Source organism: Medicago sativa, chromosome 5 (genome assembly GCF_051527215.1).
Source record: "Medicago sativa cultivar Bolivia chromosome 5, Bolivia_mono, whole genome shotgun sequence".
In the NCBI taxonomy this organism is placed as follows: Eukaryota; Viridiplantae; Streptophyta; class Magnoliopsida; order Fabales; family Fabaceae; genus Medicago; species Medicago sativa.
Genome location: NC_140753.1, coordinates 11518727 through 11542289, shown reverse-complemented (window position 1 = coordinate 11542289; position 23563 = coordinate 11518727). Strand labels below are relative to the sequence as shown.

The window sequence follows — 23563 nt, the reverse complement described above, 5'->3', positions numbered from 1 at the left end:
TGTATATCATTTTGAAAATGTTGAGGGGGACCACGACCTTCTATGGCCCCTGTATAGGCTACGCCCATTGGTGGGTGCTTGGAATTCATATATTTAATATCATAGTAGATAGGCACCTTTATAATTTATTGTTGCTTAAAAAAAAGACATTTTTATTGTGGAAGAAATAATTGGATGTTTACAGAGAAGGAAGAATATGGAAGCACAATCACTCTTTTTACTTTTTGCAGGCCTATTTAACAACTTTTTTTTTTTATAATAAATCACATGATATATCTGCATGTGATTTATTATATAATTATTATCCCATTGAAATACTACGGCTAAGATAAAAATTGCGGATAGTTAGTTTATAGTGGATATGTGATAAATTAGTTGAAGGCTAATAGTGAATAAAATAAGATAGTTGATTAAATTTACAATGTTTCATTGAATTATCAGCTGGATTAACTTATAAATATGAAATGGTATAAAAAATGTCTGTTTAATGAATACATTTGTTTTCATTTAAGATAACATGTGTAAAATTAAGAGAGAAAATGATAAACTATAAGCTTAAAATTTTGTCTTGCCAAACAAACTCGTGTATTTTTTGAGGTTGAAAGATTATTAGAGAAAAAAACAATCTACTCACTTTTTTTACTTGTATATGTTTAGCAATTAAAAAATTAATTTTTCTTTACCAAATTTTACCTTTAGATTTGGTCACTCCGAAGTGAAATTCCCTCTACATGTGTTCATCATTGTAGATGTTATTATTCCTTATAGCCATAATTTCCTCTATATATGGGGCTTGTAAATCTCTTGCTTCCATTTTCCCACATGGTATCAGAAGCATTCGTTCCTTTTGTTTAATTTTTTTATCGGTCTTGTTTTTTTGCAATAATATGGAGGAAAATCAATTTAGTTCTTCTAATTTTTAACCTTTTATAGGGTCTTTGTTGTCCACTGCAGTGCCCAAAAATTCTGATCGTGTCTTCTTCTATAGGGATGCAATTTGAATACAATCTCAATCAAAATTCTGATCGTGTCTTCATCTATAGGGAGTTCAATTACCTTCCTTTGTCAAGAGTTGTAACCCTTGCTTTATGTGGAATATTTAAACTCAATTTTGCCATTGAAAAAACATCTTTTTCCATGTGAGAAATCTCCATATTATGCATATTGGCTATCTAAAGACCAACTAGTCTGATCATGGATTTTGATTTCCATGGATTCACCCCTTGTTGATATTTTTATCTATTCAAATTATGATATGCATCAATGGACTTTTAGTTCGTGATATGTATATTCAACAAAATAATTTTGTTCGAATTTTTGAACTCAAACGAGACATCGTGAACATGCAACAATCTGGTAAGCCCTTTGTTTATTTTCTTGGTAGATACAAAAAAGTTACTTTTTTTTTTAAATATGAAATAAGATACAAAAAAGTTACTGAGATGAAGAAAAATTCAACTTCAAATGATTTTGAAATATGAAATAAGATACAAAAAAGTTACTGAGATGAAGAAAAATTTAACTTCAAATGATTGCATGACTATTTCCTTTTGAGTATGGTTTTCTATAGGCCAATTAGGCCAAATGGAATGCAAAAAAATAAAAGTGCCAGATACATCTTATCCTCCGTGGCATAAGCTAGAGTAGAGCAGCTATATTTGTCATTTTAGTATTTAAGAAAATGAAAACTGCTCTTTTCCCATCACGTTTTACTCACTCGCAACCGAATTTTCAAAAATACCTTCCACGTGACTAAAGTCACGTATGTTTAAACCCAACGTTGTTTAAGTCACGTTGAGTTTAACACATGCGTAACTTAAGTCATGATGGAATCCAACGTGAGTTAAATCACGTTGAGTGTCCTTTTAAAGATCAGACATCATCTCATTTTCTCATTTCCTCTTTCACATATAAAATCTCCAAAAATCAACAAAATCTCTAATTTCTTCAAGTTCAAATCAAACAACACTCCAATAAGAAGTAAGTTTTCATAATCAAACACCATTAACATTGTATGTTTATATGTTAGATTTTTCCTTTTAAATTAGAAATTGTTTAGTTTAAGGGTTTGTTTAAATTTTGATTTTTTTTGGCAAGAAATGATACAATGTTTACTGTAAATGACTTATATTGCTTAATTATTTAGATGTTCGAATGTTTATGTTGTAGTTTTGAGTTTTAGGATTTATGTATAATTTGCACTCCAAGTGTTTGATGAAATGTATGAATGAGTTTTTCATTGATTGTTTAATTTCTTATGGTGTAGATCTGAAACAATGGACAATTTGCTTAGCGCTCAAGTACACTTCAACGGTGAAAACCAATATTTGTTCAAGGTTCGGGTGGATGTTCACGCTAAAGGATTTGAAGATTCAACTGAACGAAATCAACCAAGGACTCAACCCCGGAGACACAAGGAGGGTGAAGGATGTTCAATATGCACGTACCGGTTTATTGCAGTTCGAAAGGATAATGCTGAGAGACGATGACTGCGTGAGGAACATGTTCTACATATATCGTCAGGACTGCATGTTCCCGAGGATTGAGATGGATGCTACGTTGCTGAGACCTGAATATATTCTCAAGAGTTTGATTCTGCCACAAGATTATGTTTAGGTAGCATCATTATTATGTAGTGTCTTTATTTTGTTGGAATTTAATTTTAATTCTTGTTGGTTTGTTGAAGATGTTGGTGTTGAAGTGTCTTATACTTAGGATAAAGGTTTGCAAGTCTGTTTGAAAACTCAAAAGAATGAATAAAACACAACATGTATTCTGCCGAATCAACTATATAGGTTTTCACATCGAATTCCTTTGTATAGGATGAGTGTCGCAAAAGGGAATGCACTTTTAAAATGTTGTTTTGTGCTTGATCATGCTCCTCTATCAATTAAAACTTGTCAGTTGTCAGACAGTAGGATTAAGTTCAAAAGAATGTATTGGAATGCATTCCTTTCTGTGATTACTCATCTTATATGAGGGAATTCGATCTGAAAACTTATATAGTTGATTCGGTAGAAGAAGAATGCTAGCAACACTCACTATTCAACACTTTCTCTAACACTCACTCTTTTATTGGATGAAATCAGTGAATGTCTCACCACTTTGTGTGGGTTCAATTTTTAAAGGGTAGACCCACATGATTTAAACCAATAAGAGAGTGAGTATTAGAGAGGATGTTTAAAAGAGAGTGTTGCTAGCATTACTCTTCGGTAGAATACATATGTTGTGTTCTCTTCATTCTTTTGAGTTTTCAAACAGACTTGCAAAATTTTACACTAAGTAGAAGACACTTTAATGCCAACATTTTCGGTAAACTTTCAAGAATTTAATTTAAACCTAACATCATGATGATACCACATATTTAGGGAGAATGTAATGTAACGTAGATGAAATTAAAATTAAATAAAATTGTGTATTTTTTGAATTGATTTCATGTACTTGTACAACTTTATTGAAATTTATTCAATACGCAACTTTATTCAAATTTATTCAATACCAAAATGCGCAACATATCCAAAAACATAAAAAAAAAAAATAACATCTAAAACAATTAGACATTACAAGTCATTACATTTAATCATCTCCCCTGTCACATAAGTCAAATGGGTTGTCCTCGACAGTTCATGGGGCACCTGCTTTTGGTTGAGAACCAAAATAACAAGCCCTTCCACTCCTCCTCAGCCTGGACTGATTGTACACCGACACCTTCAAATTGTTTTTTTTTTACGGAACCATCGCATTCGATTATGTGCCATGTCACAGTCGATCTTGCTTTCTTCTTCTCACCCTCATTTTCAATCGAACATCACCATGATTCTGAGACATATCCACACAATGCAAAAATCAATGGTCAAACCTACTCTAATCCTAAAAATTCTACCACAAATTCCTAACAATTTCTACCACAATTCAATTAATTCTACCCTAATTAAAAATTTCTACTCTAACCAACATCTAACAATTCAATCAAACCATAAACATCTAACATCTAAAATAAAAAATCATAAATAAAAACAAAAAACCTAAATATGTGACAATGTATCCAAAAATCTAGCAATTCAATCAAAAAAAGCCAATACAATAGTGTAATAAACATTTACTTGATTTTGGGATTGTAATTGGCGTTGAATGACTTAAGCTTGGAGAAAATCGTAACAATGGAGCTCAAAACTGCAACAAAGAAGTTTTGGAAATTCATATGGTGTTGTTTTGTTTTTATAATAGAACCCAACGTGGGTTAACTCTCGTTGACTGAAGTCATGTGCCGAGCGTGATCTAAGTCATGCTGGTAATACACCTATGTATTTTGGATAGTTTGATTTGATTGTGAGCAAAACTTGGTGGGAGAAGAGCAAATTTTCTTACAAAATTATCCCGGCTTTTGATCTCACGATGAGGACAGGCCACATTTGTGGTCCTTGATGCCTCATCTTGGCCCAATTCCTCCTCCTAATCTATCTGGGTTGTCTGACCCGTATCAGACGTTGAGGTGTACCGTTGATGCACTATCAATGTCGTCACATTTCGTAAACGAGTTTAAAAGGACAAGGTTTTCCTATTGTTAGTAAGTCTTTGATTGTGATTATGAAGATCTTCGTAATCATATTCTCGTATTGTTAAAGTGATATCGTGAGCCATTTTTGCAAATATTTGAAAAGCATTTTTTTTTTTTACCGTTGTGAATGATGCTAAAACTAGTATAATTATTACTTTATCCTATTTTGAGGTTTCAGGGTCTCACAATCTCCACAAACAAATATCATAACATTTATATTATTTCAAATTTTACAAATTTTATAAATAAATACATATTATCATCATGCATATTAATACAAATAGTTTAGAATCAGGAAGTAATTATGCAAACACACAACAACATAAATCAAACATACGCACGCAGTTTCTAGGTCACACTTTTTTGGTCATTGATACGCTCACATTAATGAATTCAGTTGTCTCCTTAGACATGCGATCAACTAAAATTTCTAGATATCGTCCAAAAACTTCTTCAATAATAGCTTCTCCAAAGTGACTGACCAACAAAGGTTCAGCCACAGCCCTCATGGATTTTGTGACATTGTATGCCCCATCAATGAGCGGTTTAGATAAACTACTTTCATCATAATCAATCTCATTCCAATCATTATAAGCATTCCAATGTACTTTTGTTACCTCCATACGATCAATAGTGAATGACCCTTCTCTCAAAACCTCTAATTTTACTTCTGATGGAGATGGTGTGTACTGAGGAATGTTGAAAGTGTCCATTTGCTCCTCCATTATAATTCCCTGCAAGTCCAATAAAAGTATTTTTCTAATTCCTTTACAAGAAATTATATCTATATGTTTAAATAAAGAATTTTAAATGAAAAATGTTAGTTGTTAATATAAATTATAAAATGAAAGGTTAGTTCTCAGTGGATAGTTTGTCATGATAATTGTTAAGAAAACTATTTTTAATTTATAAAGGGTAAAATTGAAAAAAAAATATAAATCATAACTCAAATGCTAAATTATAAGTTAGTATAATAACCAATAAGCTTATTGCTAAACACATCTTTTTTTACCAAACAAGTTTATAAAATACTCTAATAAGCTAATTTCTTATAAGTGGATAATTTGCTGAAGATTGATTTTGCAAATATGTACCTCCAAGACCATGTCATTAAGTGCAACGGCTAGAAGCTCCCAAATATAGCAACATTCTTTGCTATATCTATCATCACTTTTTCTTCCCAAAATTGTCAGAACCATACGACCCCCGTCAACAAGTTCTTCTGCACGACACTTGAGAAACAATGAGAAATCTCTTTGAAATTGCTCATGGTAAGCGTTGAGCACGTTTGCGGGGCTTGTGATAGCCATGTAAATGTTACCCTTATTATTCTCTACACCTTTTGGAACCTAATTAATCACCAAACAAATAACAATTATTTTAGTTTCAAATCTATTATATGTGTTCCAATACTAGCATGTTTTAGTATGTTTTTCGTATTTTGTTTAACAAACTCACAATGCTTTTTGTTTATGCATCATGAGAATTCAATAGATTATGTGTGTGTGTGTGTGTATTCTTTAGTAACATTTTGTAATGTTAATGTCATTTATCATGTTGGAACCCTAGCCGTATCTTTGTTATTCTCCATTGAAATACTATTTTGTTAACAGTTACTTGACTATGGTTTTTATAAGAACACATTTACCAAGCTTTGCCTACCCTAACGGGGTGAATTGGGTAGTTTACTCTTGCTTTTGGGTGTGTGATTAAATTTATAATATGCGTTATGACCAAAAGAAACATCACTAACGCAATAGCATGAAAGTAATGATAACTCAACATCAAAATATCAACATAAATGGAACACCAAACATTGTTTATTTGGCCAATTAATTTTCTTTTTTTACTTTTTTTTTTTAAAAAAATCTTTATTATAAGGAGTAGTTTTGCAACACATAATTTGAGTTGTGGCATTAACTAATTCGGTACTGCATTAACCAAAAATGAAATAGTGAATTTGGTTAATGACACGATTAAATTTTTGTGTTCCAAAAATCGTCCTCTATAATAAAAAAAATTGACAAAAAAAAGAGGGTATAAATAACCTGAAGTGGTGTCGTATTTGTTTATCATCATCACTCAAGCTAATAATAGTAGCTTCCTTGCTAACGTGCGTATAAGACTGGAACTAGTTTGCCTAACGTCTTGGAACTATGTTTGGTTAACGTGGTGTCATATTAGTTTCTAGATTAATGATATCTTTGGAACTATGTTTGGTTAACGTGGTGTCATATTAGTTTCTAGATAAAAAAACAATACTAAAGTTGCAATTATTAGTGACTTTGCATCTAAAATGCTCTTAGAAATTATTTTGTATAACATTTGGATATTAGATAAAAAATTCAATGTTTTTTTTTTATTTTTATAAAGTTTGCTGTTTTTCTTAGATCATTTCTTAACGTAATAAAAACTATCATCTTCAACAAATTATTGTCACATTTAGAAATTCAATTTTTTTTTTATACTTAATAGTTGGGGTCCAAATTATATATTTACTCTAAGCCACCAAAATCTCATAAACGAGTCGGGTGTCTCTAAAGATAGTTTCAAACATATCATTAATCTGGAAGCTAATAATTGATTATATCATTCTTACATAAGACTCTCATTAATTACTCTATAGATACAAACATTTTAATCGCATTCATTATTTTTTTTTTATTTTTAAAATCTATGTTCTTGTTGCGGAGTATCCATTGATTTTGTTGATGACCGATCTTTGTCATGAAAATTGTTTTACCGCTTTTAGTGAGATTTATTTTCTCAATCATGTGTTTCGATTACATAGCTCAGATGTTTTCTTAAGATATTTGACTTCAGTTTCACTTAGACCAACATAATACAATTTCTTTTTTGTTTAATAGTCATAATACAATGTAGTCGGTATTAGTCATGGTGCAGGGACGGTGGTGCTTATGTGATGATAAATGTTCTACTATTATTAGCTTGAGTGATGATAAATAAATAAGGAATGCTAGCAACACACATTTCAACACACACTTTGCAACACATTTTTTTTGATCGGTTAAAATTCACGTGGGTCTCACCAAATTATGTGGGGCCCATATAAATTTGGTGGGACCCATGTGAGTTTTTATTAATAAAAGATAGGTTTCTTTTTTGTTTAATAGTCATAATACAATGTAGTTGGTATTAGTCATGGTGCAGGGACGGTTGTGGGACGTTGGTGCTTATGTGATGATTAATGTTCTACTATTATTATCTTGAGTGATGATAAACAAATAAGTAATGCTAGCAACACACATTTTTACACACACTTTGCAACACACTCTTTTTGATCGGTTAAAATTCACGTGAGTCTCACCCAATTATGTGGGACCCATATAAATTTGGTGGGACCCATGTGAGTTTTTATTAATAAAAGATAGTGTATTATGGATAATCTTCAAAATATTTTTAAAATTTTCATTAAAATACTTTTCACGAAGGTTTAAAACCAAAAAATCTTCAAATTACAAGGATGGAATCCAAAAAAAATATTTTACAGGAGGGAAAACCGAAAATGACCTATATGGGGGGTAAAACACTATTAACCCTATAAACAATCATTAAAAAATACATGTTAACTTAACCGTAAGGACCTAAAACTTTTTGTAGGGTAATTTTTTAAGAATAAATAATTCTTTCTTTATGTTAACGAAAAACAAGAATTTGATAATTGTATAGGAACTAAAGAGATATTTAACCCAAAAAAGCAGTTATCTATATCAATCTTCAATGCAAAATACTATGTTAAAAGTTATCGAATAAAAAAATACCATGTTAAAAATAAAATACATGTATTCTTGATTTATTATTTGTTTCTCTTATATTGACAACTATTTTAATTTTTTTAGGTCAATTGGTAAAAAGTAATAAACGTTCTATCTTAACAAAACTGATGATCATGACAATGATGATGATAACTTTTTTTTTTAAATCTTTTAAGATAACGATAGGACAGTTACCTGTGAGAGCCATTGAAGGCTGTAAGAGGAATGAATGAAATGCATTGTTTTTGTTGGAAAAATCCTGCCATAAAAAGAACCAGGAGCGCCATAGAAAAAGATTTGACCAATCCCACCTTCAACTTCATCATTTAGTTTCTCTGTGAATCTATCAAGTAACCTAAAAATGTTGTTGAAATCATTCCCTTGAAGATCATTCATGTAGACTTGGTATTCTGGAGACTCGTGATTATGTTCTTGGCAAAGTTTCTCAACTAATTTGATAACTTCAGATATCACAAACAAAGTGTTTGGCCCAGAAGAACAACCCAAATCTGCAATACCTAGCCTTTTTGGGAACGTTTTGCAGTAGAGGTTCTTTATGGCTTCATCTCTCATTTCTTTTGTCAAAGAAAGAACCTTTTTCTGTACCATATAAAATCTTCATCGTAAGACAAATATAGTAAAATACAGTGTTATAACTTATATGTCGTCTAAACTTTTGTAATATGAATTTGATATTAATGAAATAAAGAAAAAATTACTTAAAGATTAATTTTACGTGTGACATTTTTTTTTTTTTTTGGGTGAACATTTTACGTGTGATATTTTACCTGAAGTAAGGAGTTATTTGAATAGCTTGTTTCTCCAATTCCTCCATTCAATTGATAGGTGCAATTCAGTGAGGTGTTAGTTTTGTTTTTTTAGGTGTTAAATTCAGTGGTAATTGTTTGGTTTTGTAATATTAAAGGATTGAAGTAAAAAAAAATGCCAACTAATATCTTAATATTTTATTATTCCATAATAATTAGAGAACTTTAGTTTGTAAAAAAAAAATAGAGGATGTTAGTAAATATATTTTTTACAAATAAAAACGGAGAAAATTAAATGGATTTAATTTGCTTATAATTAAGTTAGGAGAAAGTTGTAACCAAAAAAAGTTAGGAGAAAGTATATCAAACAAAAATTGTACTCATGTTTCGTAAAAAAAATTGCATTGATGTATAATATTTTTTGTAGATAATACTGACGTATAATATAAAATTTTAAATCAATCGATCACCTTGAAAATATACTACTGCATGTGCTGGTTGGCCAATAAGCCCATATAGTAATGCACGTTTCTTTATTCTTTGATTATTGAATTTTGCTCTCCACCCAGCACAAATCACTCGCACCCTGCAGCCCTTCCATTTTTACCCCTGCGCAAGTTAAGTCACGCTGCGCAACTTAACTTGCACAAGTTAAATTTTATGCGTGACTTAACATGCGTTGCGTGAGTTAACTTGCGCAGCGTTAGTTAAGTCATATAACACCAACACCAAAAAGAGCTGGTCTTATTTTATGGACCAGCATGACTTCTGTAGCTTTTATGACTTGTGTTGTTTTTTTTTTGTTTGACATTTTGTTGGATTTGGTTGTAATCCTATTACACTTGCGCTTTTTAGCTTTTTTATGACATTATCCGTTATGTTATTCGCTTATTTTATTTTGTTATTTTTCGTAATATAATTATGAGTTGCTCTTGATTGAATGTATTATTGAATGAATGATGAAAATTATGTTCTTGAATGAATGTATGAAAGAAGGATTGAAAAAATAGGGAAAAAAGAGGTTTCTGCCTCTTCTGGTTGTATGCACAGAGTGTGCGTGAGTTAACTCACGCATGTGTAATTGGGTGCGTGATGGGTGCGTGAGTTAACACACGCAGTGCTTAATGGGTGCGCAAGTTAACTCACGCAGTTTTTAACACTTGCGTTACTTAAGTTGCGCAACGCATGTTAACTAACACATACATTTACACTTGCGTTAGTTAACATGCGCAAGGGTAAATATGGAAGGGCTGCAGGGTGGGAGCAAAATGTGCTGAGTGGAGAGCAAAATTCTTCATTATTAATGAATGCATGTTCCTGTTAAGTCGCGTACGAACACATATTGCATTCACATCTTAAGCAGCTCTTCTAAAGTGAGATTTCATTTTTTTCCTAGATGATTGGATATTTTTATCTCATTATTATATTGTGCCACCACCACAAAAAACATGTGTTCTGACTTATGATCGATTCCACGTTAAAAAGTTTGGTGAGAACTTTTTTTTTTTGAAACAAAAAAGTTTGGTGACAACTTGATACTCTAAAGTTTGGTTAAATATTTTTTTAGTTCAGTATCATAGTAGTTAGAAAATCATCTTTTTAAGATATAAGTGAGGTGAATAGGTGAGGAGTTAGGGGTTTGAACCCTTTCCCGTCATATATAATATAATGTCTCTATTAATTGAGTTATGGTCATGAAGACTCGTTAAATATCTTATATTTTAAACTGATTAATTGCCAATCCCGCCGCCAAATAATTAGAGCTCACTTCTACACATGCTCAAGTGAGTAGTGTCTCCTTCTCACCTCGTATCCTCTCCGCTTCAAAGAAGACACATAATGACCCTACAGTTCGTAACAACTATCATTTACAATATTCATGGGCGTCATTCGTAAGGAGTTGTTGACAAGCTCACAAGATATGCATTATTCTTCCTAAAACAACCCCCCCCCCCCCCCCCCCCCCCCCCCCCCCCGCGTGCATGTACTTCCATCGATTCACTTTCACTATGAGTATCTTTATCCTCCTCAAGTAAGTTGTATGTTTGATCTAAGCAGTGGCACCGTTTGTGGTGATATAGTTGACAAAGAAGTACTCCCTCCGGTCCTTATTATAAGAAAAAGTTGACTTTTTAGGTTTATTGTGTAAGTGATGTATCTAGTCTATATTTATAACAAGATACATTAATTATTCTATGAACCAAAAAAGTCAATTGTTTCTTATAATAAGGACCGGAGGGAGTATTTTTTTTCTTGGGATACAATTACAATTTTTCAAATCACGCAATTCTAGAGCTTACAAGCTTATAAGAATGCGTAGAGTAGTTCGTAATTAAATGAAGTAGAGTCACAACTCTCTGTTTCTCAATATCTGACATGATATGTTATTCAATGAATGATCAACTTATGTAGGAGCAAATTACTACTAAATTTAAATGTTCCAAAATGAGGACTACCCCTAAAAATAAAAAATATTTTTTCTTTGATGAATTCTACAAATTCAATATATCTAAACCACCACCCTCGAAATATATGTTTTTTAAAATTGCTAATTTATGCTACGTAAATGTACAAATTAAAAAAAAATACATATAATTTTTTTTTTTTTTTGTGAAAAGGGCTAGGCGAATATATATTAATAAACCAAAAGAAGCCCCTCTAACACAAGATGCACCAGAGGAAACTTAGCAATTTAACAATTATACAAAACAAACCACATTACACACAAGTAACTAAAATCCAAAAATTAAAAAGAATTATGAGATCTAAGCACAATAAAGGGTTCAACCTCCAAGTAGAGTAATCAAAATCGAATAAATGTAATACAATTTTGATCACCAGAAAACCATCACTCGTCTAACATGCCACCACCTATTTTAATTTGGTTCAAGTTTTGCCAACAAACCTATTCTAATTTGGGACAAACATAAAATAATAATAAATAAAAAAAATTGAGGACAAAAAACTAGTTTTCAAAGTGTTAATTGTTCAAATTTTCCCCTGACGCGAAATATGATAAAATGTCCATGTAGAAAAAGAAAAAAAAACAAATATATATCTTAATAATTTGATATTCTTTCTAATTTTTTGTCCTCGGTCTAGTCACACAGAAGATGTTGGCGTGGCAAGAAATCTTGCCACGTGTCTTTTTGCCTCTCATTAATATTATTTGCGCGATTAATTTAACATTTTTTATTTTGCATTGTCATAATAATAAATACATCAATACATGATAAGGGTACGCTAGTAAAAATGTTAGGCTTAAATGTGAAAATAGTTCTTGCAAATATTAAGCGTTTTGATTTTTGTTCTTGTAAAAGTATTGTTTTTGTTTTAGTCCTTACAAATATATAACTTTTTCTTTTTCCTCCTTGTTGTTTTGTTCTAGTCCTTGCAAAATCGATTCATATTGGATTTAACCATTGTAATATATAGAATATGTGATTTTAGTCCTTAAAATAACGATGAAAACGATTATTATAAGGACCAACTTCAATATCAATATATTTTACAAGGACTAAAACAAAAGATTCTATATTTACAAGGATTAAAATCAAAAATATATTTTCACATGGACTAAAACCAAAATGCTTAATATTTGAAAGGATCATTTACATATTTAAACCAAAATATTGTTCTGTTGTTGTTGTTGTTGTTGTTGTTAAAACATCTATCTATTATTTATATATATTTTTAATATGTGTGAAATGACCAAATAGATTGTTACAATTTGAGAGAAAGGATTAATACAATTAGATTAGATTGGGTTGCTTGCTCTCTAAAAGTTCCTAAAAAAATTGTAACAAAAAAAAGTTCCTCAAGATTATTGCAAGGGCCAAGGCCATGGGAAACTACTACGTAACTCCGTCCCTTGCTATAATTGTGATTGACTGTTCTTTATTCTTGAAGAATTCGATGTTATTTTTCTAAAGAATATAGCATTGCTCTCTTCATCATATAATTAAAGTTTACAAACGTGGAACTAGAAACTCTCATCTCGAATAATTATTGAGTCTCCTTTTAATATTCATGCTCATAACACATTGCGATTAAAATCCTATAAAACTTGTATTTTTATATTTTCGTATGTGTTAATATTCTTATCAATTTATTGTGACGTTGATAGAAATCCTCTTCCTCTGTCTTCCTTAAAAAAATGTGAAAGCTGCGTTCTATTGGAGTTTAATTTAATATAATTGGTACATGTGATTATACTTTAATTTAGTTGGTAACGACGTTATGGAAGAGTTGAGATTCAAACTCTTAATTCTCCCATTTATTTAATTTAGAGGATTAATTTTTATTTTTTAACCAATAGACTTGCCAAAAAAAGAGTTAATATTAATTTTTCTTTTTTAAATCTATATGTATACCACTATAAAGGGGACATATGATTATTTTGATGAAGCATACATTTTAATATACCTAAATTACCCTCAAACAAATTCACTCTTAAATCAATCAATTAACTATGATTTGGTTATAAACAGGTCTTTGTATTTTTAACAATACAATTTTCTTTCAAATTTATTTTTTTTCTAAGGTGAATAAATAAGAAATGTTTAATTCGAACTCCACTCCATATATATCATAATGCATAAGCGCTACCAACTGAGATAAGGTTAATGAGACAATTTAAATTAACATCATAATTTAAGAAACTAAGTAAACAGCTAAGTTAACTATAACATTTAGTCATTTTTTCCTATATCAATTTTTCTTTAGTATAGATTTTTTTTTTGAACAAATCAAAATGGAATATATTGCTCAAAAGCAAAGTGATTCACCCCACACAAGGTGTGCTAAAATGGTGAATCACCCAAAGTCTGATACAAACAACAGGCACCTAACAAAGATGCCCCCACCAAAGAAAAGAAAATCGAATATTTACATGATACCCATACACATTAGTGGGTGTCTCCACCAATGGTGGAAACCAAAGGAAATTGGAACAAAATTCAAAGAAAGCCATAAAAAAGAATTCGGCTTCACTTTGTCAACAATACTGAGAGGAAAATGCAAATAGATATTATTATAAAATTAAAATAAAATGATTAAATAAAAACTAATATCATACAAATAGAAAATGTAAATAGACAAACAAGTTAATGTCCGCTTTTCACTAGTGAAAATGCAAATAGACAAACAAGTTAGTGTCCGCTTTTGACTAGTAATTATAATGAGTATAGTAGCTATAATTTCACCTTTAAGTTAAATAAGTGAGAAATTTAAGGTTCAAATCTTTGTCCATGTTTATTGAAACATATGTTATTTATATTTATTAATCAAAACGGGTAATTACATTCGTTCTAAGAATTTGATCTAACCGTAAAAAGACATATCATCGATTATGAGGTTATGGGGTTCAATTCTCGTTAATGTTTTGTTAGAGATATTTAAATATATATCATTGGACACAATTCTTTCATTCTAAAATTTTTCATTTAAAGAAAAAATCTGGGTCTGACGTATAGTAGAGGTGAACCATCTGTTTTTGACGAGATTCTTGTGGAAAGTATCACTAATCAAATGACGGTGGCAACAAATATTAAAATGAGTCCACTTATAATATAAACGTCAGTAAAAAATTATTAATATCTTGACCGAAAAAAAAATATCTATTATATAAACGAGTACGTATTCAACAAAATAAATGAATATAAACGAGTACTTCAAAAAATAAAATACACTTCATTGTAGACTTGAAGTTCTTTGAAGTTAGTTAGAAGCTAATTTTAGTTTTTAGCTAGGGAAAAGAATCTCTTGAGTTTTTAATTGGATTATGTAAGTTTTTTTTTTTTTTTCGAATCCCTTGAGTTTTTAATTGCATCATGTAAGATTTCTTTTTTCTGGTGATGCATTATATAAGATTCTAATAACATGTGCAATGAAAGTATATCTGGTAACCCTCATCTAGACTCTATACCAGCAGGTTCTTTTTCTTCAAATAAGGTGAATAAGTGGGGTGTGTTTGACTTTCAGTCCCTGCATATAATAATGTATTGTTATTGTACTTACTGTGACAGTTTTCTATCTAAATATCACATTTGTTGTCGCTCACACGTCTTCTAGTATAAATATTTGAAACATATGAAATAATTCGATCAATTTAAACAAAAAATTGAAATTTCAGATTTTATAAATGAGTTTGTCTAACATGTGCAACATTATAGAAAACGCCTTTACAAATTTAGAAAACTCGAACATAATATTAAATTTTTAAATTTTCAAAACTCACTTGGGTTTGTCTAACGTTGTTGACTTGAGACTTTAAAGTGTGCTCCTTTCAAGACTAGGTAAAATCTTTAATCTATTGCTTGTTTATTTTTTTAAGGTCAAGTTTAAACTTTTGCTTTCAGATTCAGATGTCACCTTTGCAAAATATTTCAATTGATGGCCGTCCTTTGATTCCACCAATTTGTAGGATTAGCTTTGATGTCATTGTGTGTGCTTTGCTCATTTTTCCCAGTTTTTATTGCAACTGGCACACATCCTAATCGAAAGTTTAGAAAACAATAGTCTCACAAATGAGATAACTTGTTGCGATCACTTACTACCGGGGCCGGACCTTGGGGTGTGCAAGAAGCGCTACCGCACCGAGCCTCTAAAAACTATGGGCCTCAAAATAATTATAATACCCACCCCCATTGAAAGAATCACAACAATTATTTCTTTTTCGCATAAACCATTCGTTTTCCCCTTTCCTACGACGTAGGAGTGACATTCCAAACGACACCGTTAGGTGAATTTCACCTCTCTTTCACTTAATTTTATTTTGTTTTGTTTTGTATTTAAAAGTTCTTCTGATTCTGATTTTTTAATAAAGCTTAGTTACACAAAAAGAATTGCGTTTTGATTTTACTAGAGCCTATTTTAAAAATAGAACCGAACCTCCTATTTCATAAGAACGGCCCTGCTTACTACGATTTTGCTAGAGTTTCTTCAGTTTTATTTTTTGTTCAAAACAGTACGAGAGTAATACAATAGAGTCTAACAAGAGATGGCAATGTGGGCTACTTCGTTCCGTTTATGTCGAGTCCACTATTAGTCCGTCAAAAATGAGGTGGGCGGGACGAGCCAACTTGAGGCGGGTTAGCAGGTTGATCCATCTAATAATTTTTTTCCAAAATATTTTTATTTCCAATAAAAATAAATGCTGCCGTTGTAAAAAGTCATTTTTATTTTCTCATATCGTTTTATTCTCATTCGAATCCTACCTAAAGATGAAACAAAAGAAAAAGAATCCTACCTAAAGATAAAAACAATTGTCTAATAAAGAATTCCTCAAAAAAACTGTCTAATAAAGAACAGTTCAATTGTATTAATGGGAAAAAAAAAACTTAAAAATTGGTCACTTATTATTTATTAGCACAATAAAAATTAGGCTTAATTGCAGTTTTGACCCCCTAACTTTCACGAAGTTGCGATTTTGGCCTCTTAAGAAAAAAAAACTACAAAACCGCCCCCTAAGTTTTGCAACTATAGCAGTTTTGGCCCCCCAAGGCCAAAAAAAATAATAAAAATAACACGTGGCACCTCACTTAGGGTGCCACGTCAGCATAGACCAAGTTAAAATTGGCCTTGGGGGCCAAAACTGCCACAGGTGCAAAACTTAGGGGGCGGTTTTGTAGTTTTATTTCTTAGGGGGCCAAAATCGCAACTTTGGGAAAGTTAGGGGGCTAAAACTTCAATTAAGCCTAAAAATTAAATAAATATTTTTTTATGAGTTGGGCCAGCCTATCCCGTCACGGTCCGTTTTTCAACAGACTAAACGAGGCGGACCAACTATAGGAAGTGGGCTCAAAACCTCTGCCCAACCCCTAGGTCTAACAATGAGAATTGTCTCAATTGCTTGTATTTTCAATTTGTTGGTCTTTCATACCGGTTTAGTGGTATGTCAGTTTTTAGAGCCTTTCAAACTAAACTTGGATCCAGTTCTCGGTCCAATCGACTGGTCTAATTTGGTTTTAATTAGACCAGTTGAAATCATTATTGTGTTCCGAACATTTTAATTATATACAAATTTTTGAAATGATAAAATTTCAAAAAGTAAGAAAAGGAAAACACATTGTTTGCAACTTCAAAATGTGACTTATTAGCAATATGATTTACCAGAAAATGATTTCCCATTAAAATAAATACCATAGAAGGTGTTGTGAAGTCGGTACTTCAAAATCACATAAATAAACTTAAATGTGTTGGCAAGTCTGAATGAAAACCAATAACCAAAACAGACACAAGCAACAACAATAGATCTTGGCCTAATGTAGTAACCAAGTGTAAAACAAAACCACAATCGAACCAAAGAACAACAAGATAAAGAGATAAGAGTATAGAGCAATACCAATTATTTTTTCACCCAATTCGACCCAACAATGACCTATATCTGGAGGAAAGAGATATCTCCAACCCACTATCATTGAGTTCTTTACAAAGAAAGATATCTCAAATGTTGGAAACATGTTAGAAATATGTTATGTTTTCACGTTTTAACTTGATTTAAATGTTGGAAAAAAAATGAAATGTCTCGAGAAAAATCGCACCAACCGATACAACCTAAACCGCATTGGTTTGGTTTGGTTCGGTTTGAGTTTTATTTTAAAAGTCAATCAAACCAAACCAAACCAAACCACATCTTTTTTATCTTGAGGTTCGGATGACTTTTAGCCTCAAAAGCAAACCAAAGCAAACCACGAACACCCCTAACGATACTAGCAATTGGCCAAAACTTCCGCAAATAATTTGTGGGATTCGAATAAACGGGAGTTTTGAAAACTCCCGCAAAACATTTTCCGGGGGAACTTCTACGGTACATTCGCAAATTAAGGTGTACCGACATTTTCCGGGGGAACTTCTACGGTACATTCGCAAATTAAGGTGTACCGATACTCTTGCTTCGAAAATCTATAAATTAACTATCATATTTATGAAATAAAGAGCTATTTGTTGATATTTATATTTTAGAAAATATCATTTCATAAGAGAAAATATTTCATTGTTTATAAAAATCATACTAATTTTTTTTACATTTTATTGTAAAAATAATCAAAATCTCTATTATGTGTATTAAAAATTCAGAAAAATTAAATTTTATTTCGTTGACGTTTTTGGTAAATAAGATTTAGCTATTATAATTATAGGTGATAGAAAATAAATTTTCTCTTCAAAAAAATAACTCATTTAACTAAAATTAATGATTTGGTGTACCAATACACTCAAATTTTTAGATGTATCATAAAATTTTACATTTTTCAGGGGTTAAAAACCGCCACAACACCCCATGAGCTTAGCTCATTTGGTAAGGGATAATGCATTTGTATGCAGGGGCCGGGGTTCGAACCCCGGACACCCCACTTAGTCACCTTTAAGGTGAATTTCTCTAGCCGCTAGGCTACTTGACAAAAAAAAAGGGGAAATTGCATTGACCTCCCTTAAGGTCTCTTTAAATGGAACAAACACCCCTTTTAGTTTTAAAACATACATAAACCTCCCTTGAGTTCTTATCAAATACATAGAAACCTCCCTTCTCTCTTAACACTGTTTGTTTCTCGTTAAAATAAAAAAAGAGAAAGATTGAATTTCAAATATGTAGCATTTCCAGTACTGTTCAATTACATTGATTCCTCCATTTAGTGATTCATTCTTTTTGTTCTACACACTGCCATCTCCATTTCTGACCTCTCCGCTTAAAACATATTCACCCAACAACATTTGGAAACCAAAACATGATTTCAAGCATAAACTTGTGATACTAAAAAGGGACATAGGAGGAAACCAACTCAAAGAGAACAGAGTGTGAATGTGATAAAATTATATCATAAAAATGTTCAATTTTAACTTCCGTAACCAACAAATTAGTATCGATGAGACTCATCAATATCATCATCAAAGGTCATCATAACAAAAGTCCAATTTCCGGACCAGTAAACAAAACAATTTCCTTCATCTGAATCCATATATTGCGCTAAACCAATTCCTTTTCCTCACCCTGTTCCATCACTTCTTCAGAACCCCGCTGATTTGATATTCAGATTCATCACTGACATCGTGGTTTTGAACTACGCGATCTGTTAGAAACACAGTGACGGTGCGGCCTCGACGATGTGATGCGTTGGTTTGTTGAATGAATAGTGAGTAAGAGCCAAGTGAGATTTCGAGTGGGAAATAAGGTTGTGGCTTTTAGTGTGATTGAAATGTAGTGAGGAGTTTGTGAACCATTTTTGTTGCCTGGATGTGTTTCTCCATGTATTCCACACACTTAGCTTAGCTGTATTAATTAATTTGTGGGTTGTAGGTTTTTCATACGCAAGAGGCAGAGCATCAATTTTTGAATGTGGATAAATAGACGGAAGTTTAACAGAGTTAAATTGTGAGGGAGGTTTGTGATGAATATGAAACTAGAGGGGGTGTGTGTTACATTTAGATAAACCTTAGGGGAGGTTAGTGTATTTTTCTCAAAAAAAAAAAAAAACCGCCACAACATGGTTTAAAAGCCACCCTAATTTATGAGGGTCTAAGGCAAACTTTGAAATGAGGCCTGCTTATTTTTGGTTTAAATTCATTTATAACGTGCAAACGTTTTTTATGCATATTTTTGTTGACAAAGAATGTGATCTAATTAACGTCGTTGTGTTAATGAATAGACCATGTCATAACGAATGATCTAAAATGAGATGAGAGATCAAAATCAAGAAAAAAAGCTAAATAAAGGGAGCATTAATAACCGAATTTTAAAATATGTGGACCAAAACTTCATTTTTAGAAAATAAGGAACAAAAGTACGTTGAAGTGATTATAAAACTTGATTTCCTAATTAATTGGACAAGAAATACTACTATATTGTCATATGAGTATAACTTAGTTGGTAGCTGTAAAAGCAATATTATATAGGGGTTAGAGTTCGAACATCAGACTCTCACATCTTCATATCTAAAATGTGAGATTCAATCACTAGACAACTAATTGACCAAAACTAAAAAAAAAAAAAAATCAAATTAATTTATTTGTAATAATGGATAGAAGAATGAATCCAACCTCCCCAACCAACCATATATCCTCGCAAAACAAACCTTTTGTAACGCAGGCAAAATTATACAGATTTTAATATGTAAAAACTCAAGATGCATATTTTTTTAAAATTAAAACGATCTCAACTGTATACATTTGATTACACATTTACCATGGATTACAACACCATATTGTAATAGCAGGAAATCCCATTCTCTAAAGAATCACAGTCGGTTGTATCTTCACGCTATGCAATGCTGGCCCAACTAGATGTTGCTGAGTACCACACACAAAAAAAAAGGCTTATAGTTAGAATTGTTGGATATTTTGTCATAGAAAGTTTTTCAATAAACACTTCAATTTCAAACTCGATTCGGTCATAACTTCCGATCGTTTGTTTTTGTGTAGAATTTGAGCGGATAGTAACCCTAATCGACCTTTTTTAGTCAAGTCAGCAATTTTGACATGTCTATCGAGCAACCCATTTCATGGCATCTTTGTTACAAAGCAAATGTTTTATCTTTTGGGAACCTAAAGGAAGAGCTTTGGTAGCCTCCACCTTGGACCGGACACGACTTCATCTTGAGGGGAAAAAACATGCATGTACTTCGATCATGGCGTTCTTCTCTGAGCTTCTGCTTTTTTTTTTCCTTCCCCTAAACAACTTGTTTGTAACACTCAACATGGCTGTTCATGATACTAGTTATAATTGATGGCGATTCTTAACCAAAAGCTATGTTCTTTTTATCAACTCTCACAACTTAATTCTTTGAAACTTTGAACTATGATTGGATAGGAATGTGTATCTTTATCTCTTGTGAGTAGTTCTCGAGATTTTTTCCGAACATAATTTCTTTGTCCCTTTTTAAACCTAATATTTTCAAGCTAACAAGTGTAATTAAAGATATTGTTTAAAGAATTCACACAAAAAAACCTTGTCTCAAAAATACAAATTGAACACATAAAAAATCATAATTACACAATTTTCTAAGTAAAAGTTACTATTTTGAATTGTTTAGACAATATCAGAAAGACATTTATTATCATTCTCCTAATAAATATTATCAAATGAAGATATGATATGAATTTTTTTTTTTTTTAAGGGAGGCAAGATATGAAATTGTGAGGTTAACATTTTAAGAGAAAAGTTTAGTCTAAAATTAAAAGCAATGATATGAAATCATGAGAGCGGAGTTGAGTGAATAATTAAGAACAACAAAGAGATCAAATTATAAGATTAATATCTTTAAATAATCATAACATATAGGTAGAGAAAAGTCCAAACCGTTAAAAAAGTACTAATTAAGTTTGAAGAATGTTAAACAATGTCCTCAGAGTATTGGTTAAGCAAGCAAAATAAATAACTTTTTATAAAAAGTAGTGTAATTATCATGTAATCAAAAGTCTAAGTTTATATATTCAAGACAAATTTTGATGACTTGCCTTTGGATGGAAGAGCTATTGATTTACTCTTCTTAGTAGACTCATGTTCATTAAGACTTAACTCATGAACTTTGAGAGAACTAACAAGATCTTCAACATTTAAAGTGTTTAAATCTTTAGCTTCCTCAATGGCAGTCACCTTTGGTCTCCATCTAGCAGGCAAACTTCTGAGTATCTTGCTCACATGATCAGAAGCAACATAACTCTTCTTCAGTATTTGTAGTCCATAGACTAGGGTTTGAAACCTTGAGTACATCTCCTCAATAGTCTCATCATCCTTTATCTTGAACAACTCATACTGATGAACCAGCATAAGAGCATTTGCTTCTCTGACTTTCTTGTTGCCTTCATAGTTAGCACAAAGAGAAGCAAACATTGCTTTAGCACTTGACTTGTCACTCATCTTCATATATTATGCTTTAGGAATAGCAGTGATAAGTGCTCCTCTGATAATATGATGCTTCTTGTAGGTCTTCTTCTGAGCAGGAGTATGTTTCTTTCTATCAACAGCAGCTCCTTCTTCATCAAGAACCAAGTCATCACCAACACCTTCTTCAAGTATGTCTCATAGTTCTTCATCTAAACTCATGACATAGCTGTAAAAGTTGGTTTTCCACCAAGAAAATTCTTCAGGGTCTCCATTGAACTTAGGAATCTTTCCTACGCTGGATTTCTTGTTGTCACCATTGTAATCATGAGCCACAACATTATGATTATGACCAGATCCATTACCAGAAACAGATTCACCAGACATGTTTTTCTCAGATCTTGGACTGTTACACTATTAGGTGTTATCAACAGAACCAAGGCTCTAGATACCAATTGAAGGTGAGAAAAAACACAAGTCTGGGGGTTGAATTGTGTTAGATTTTTCTTAGTTTCTCCTAAACTGAAGCACACTGATCAGAAGCAAAGTGAGACAGCTTCTGAAGTGATATTCAGGATCTAAATGCAGCGGATAAAAATAGAGAGAGATAGAGAAGAAGAAAGACACAAAGCAATTATACTGGTTCCTTCCACAATCCAGAAGTAGTCCAGTCCCCCTTGCACTTCCAAAGAGAGTTCACTAAAATGTAATATCTGATTACAATTGCTCAAGCACACAACAAGAGACTTCCTTTGCTCAAGCACACTTTGCAAGAGTCTTCCTATGCTCAAGAACACAATCAAGAGACTTTCTATGCTCAAGCACAACTGCAAGAGACTTCTAATCAAACAAGATTACAAAGAAAAATGTTTGAGGTTGAACACTTGATATACAATCAGTGGTGTTCACAATAAAAATCAGATAAGACTCTTAAGACTTAAGAATTTCTAAAATATGAACTTGAGAAACAGAAATTCTAAGTGAACTTTGAATGCAGAACAATTTCAGCAGAGTTTTGGCACTTGTAAAATGTTGAGTCTTGTGTTCAGCATTGCCAAACTCTAAGTCTTCACTCCTTTATATAGAGGTGTGAAGGAGACGTTGTGAAATTGCCAGCACATCAAAAGAGTCGTTGATGAAGCTTGATCAAACACCAATGATCTTTTGCCTGATATGGTTGTTGTCCTATGAAGAACCAATTTGAAATCCATTCCTATTGTGAAGGAACATTGTTGCAGGCAGAGCTGTTTTCTTGTCTTGTAGCGTGGACACTGCGGAGTAGTGGAGATAATGGTTGTACACTTCGTACATTTTGTACTTTGTCAACGCTCTTTGAAGATAAGCATCCAATGCCTTCAAATCTTCACAAAATGATCGTTGCATTGTATTTCCAGTCTTCTGCATTGCTTTCGAATCCAATAGACAACTTTTGAAGTGTTAAATCTTGAATCTTCAGCTTCTGGTGATTTTCAGCTTCTGATGAGGTTGCTTCTGAGTAACTTGCTTCTGATGAACTTCAGCTTCTGATGACATCATCATCTTCAGGAGCATTTTGTCTTCAGGAGCACTATTGACTTCAGGAGCACTTTTCTTCAGACGCTTTCAAGCTTCCTTTTCTTGATTCCTTAGCTCTCTTTTGTTCTTC

General features: G+C 32.0%; 1 protein-coding gene across 1 annotated transcript; it reads right to left on the bottom strand.

The window, feature by feature from the left end:
* Positions 1–4748: 4748 nt before the first annotated feature.
* Positions 4749–22305, bottom strand: LOC146920027 (S-adenosyl-methionine 4-1-methyl-2-pyrrolidinyl-3-oxobutanic acid methyltransferase-like). Its single transcript, XM_085711093.1, has 6 exons — positions 22236–22305; positions 21797–21896; positions 9123–9186; positions 8530–8934; positions 5653–5907; positions 4749–5292 (listed from the first exon to the last, which is right to left on the bottom strand). Exons 1-6 carry the CDS (start codon positions 22303–22305, stop codon positions 4912–4914), a joined length of 1275 nt encoding a protein of 424 aa, XP_085567219.1. The 3' UTR covers positions 4749–4911.
* Positions 22306–23563: the final 1258 nt, after the last annotated feature.

Bases quoted from the DNA above. Each gene is read 5' to 3' on its own strand.
- LOC146920027 (XM_085711093.1), bottom strand. From the start codon at position 22,305: ATGTCTGGTGAATCTGTTTCTGGTAATGGATCTGGTCATAATCATAAT. The intron at 9,187-21,796 runs GTTTCAAACCCT...CACCTCACTGAA, and splicing joins ATTGAGGAGATGTACTCAAG to TTGCACCTATCAATTGAATG. The intron at 5,908-8,529 runs GTAACTGTCCTA...GTGATTAATTAG, and splicing joins GCCTTCAATGGCTCTCACAG to GTTCCAAAAGGTGTAGAGAA.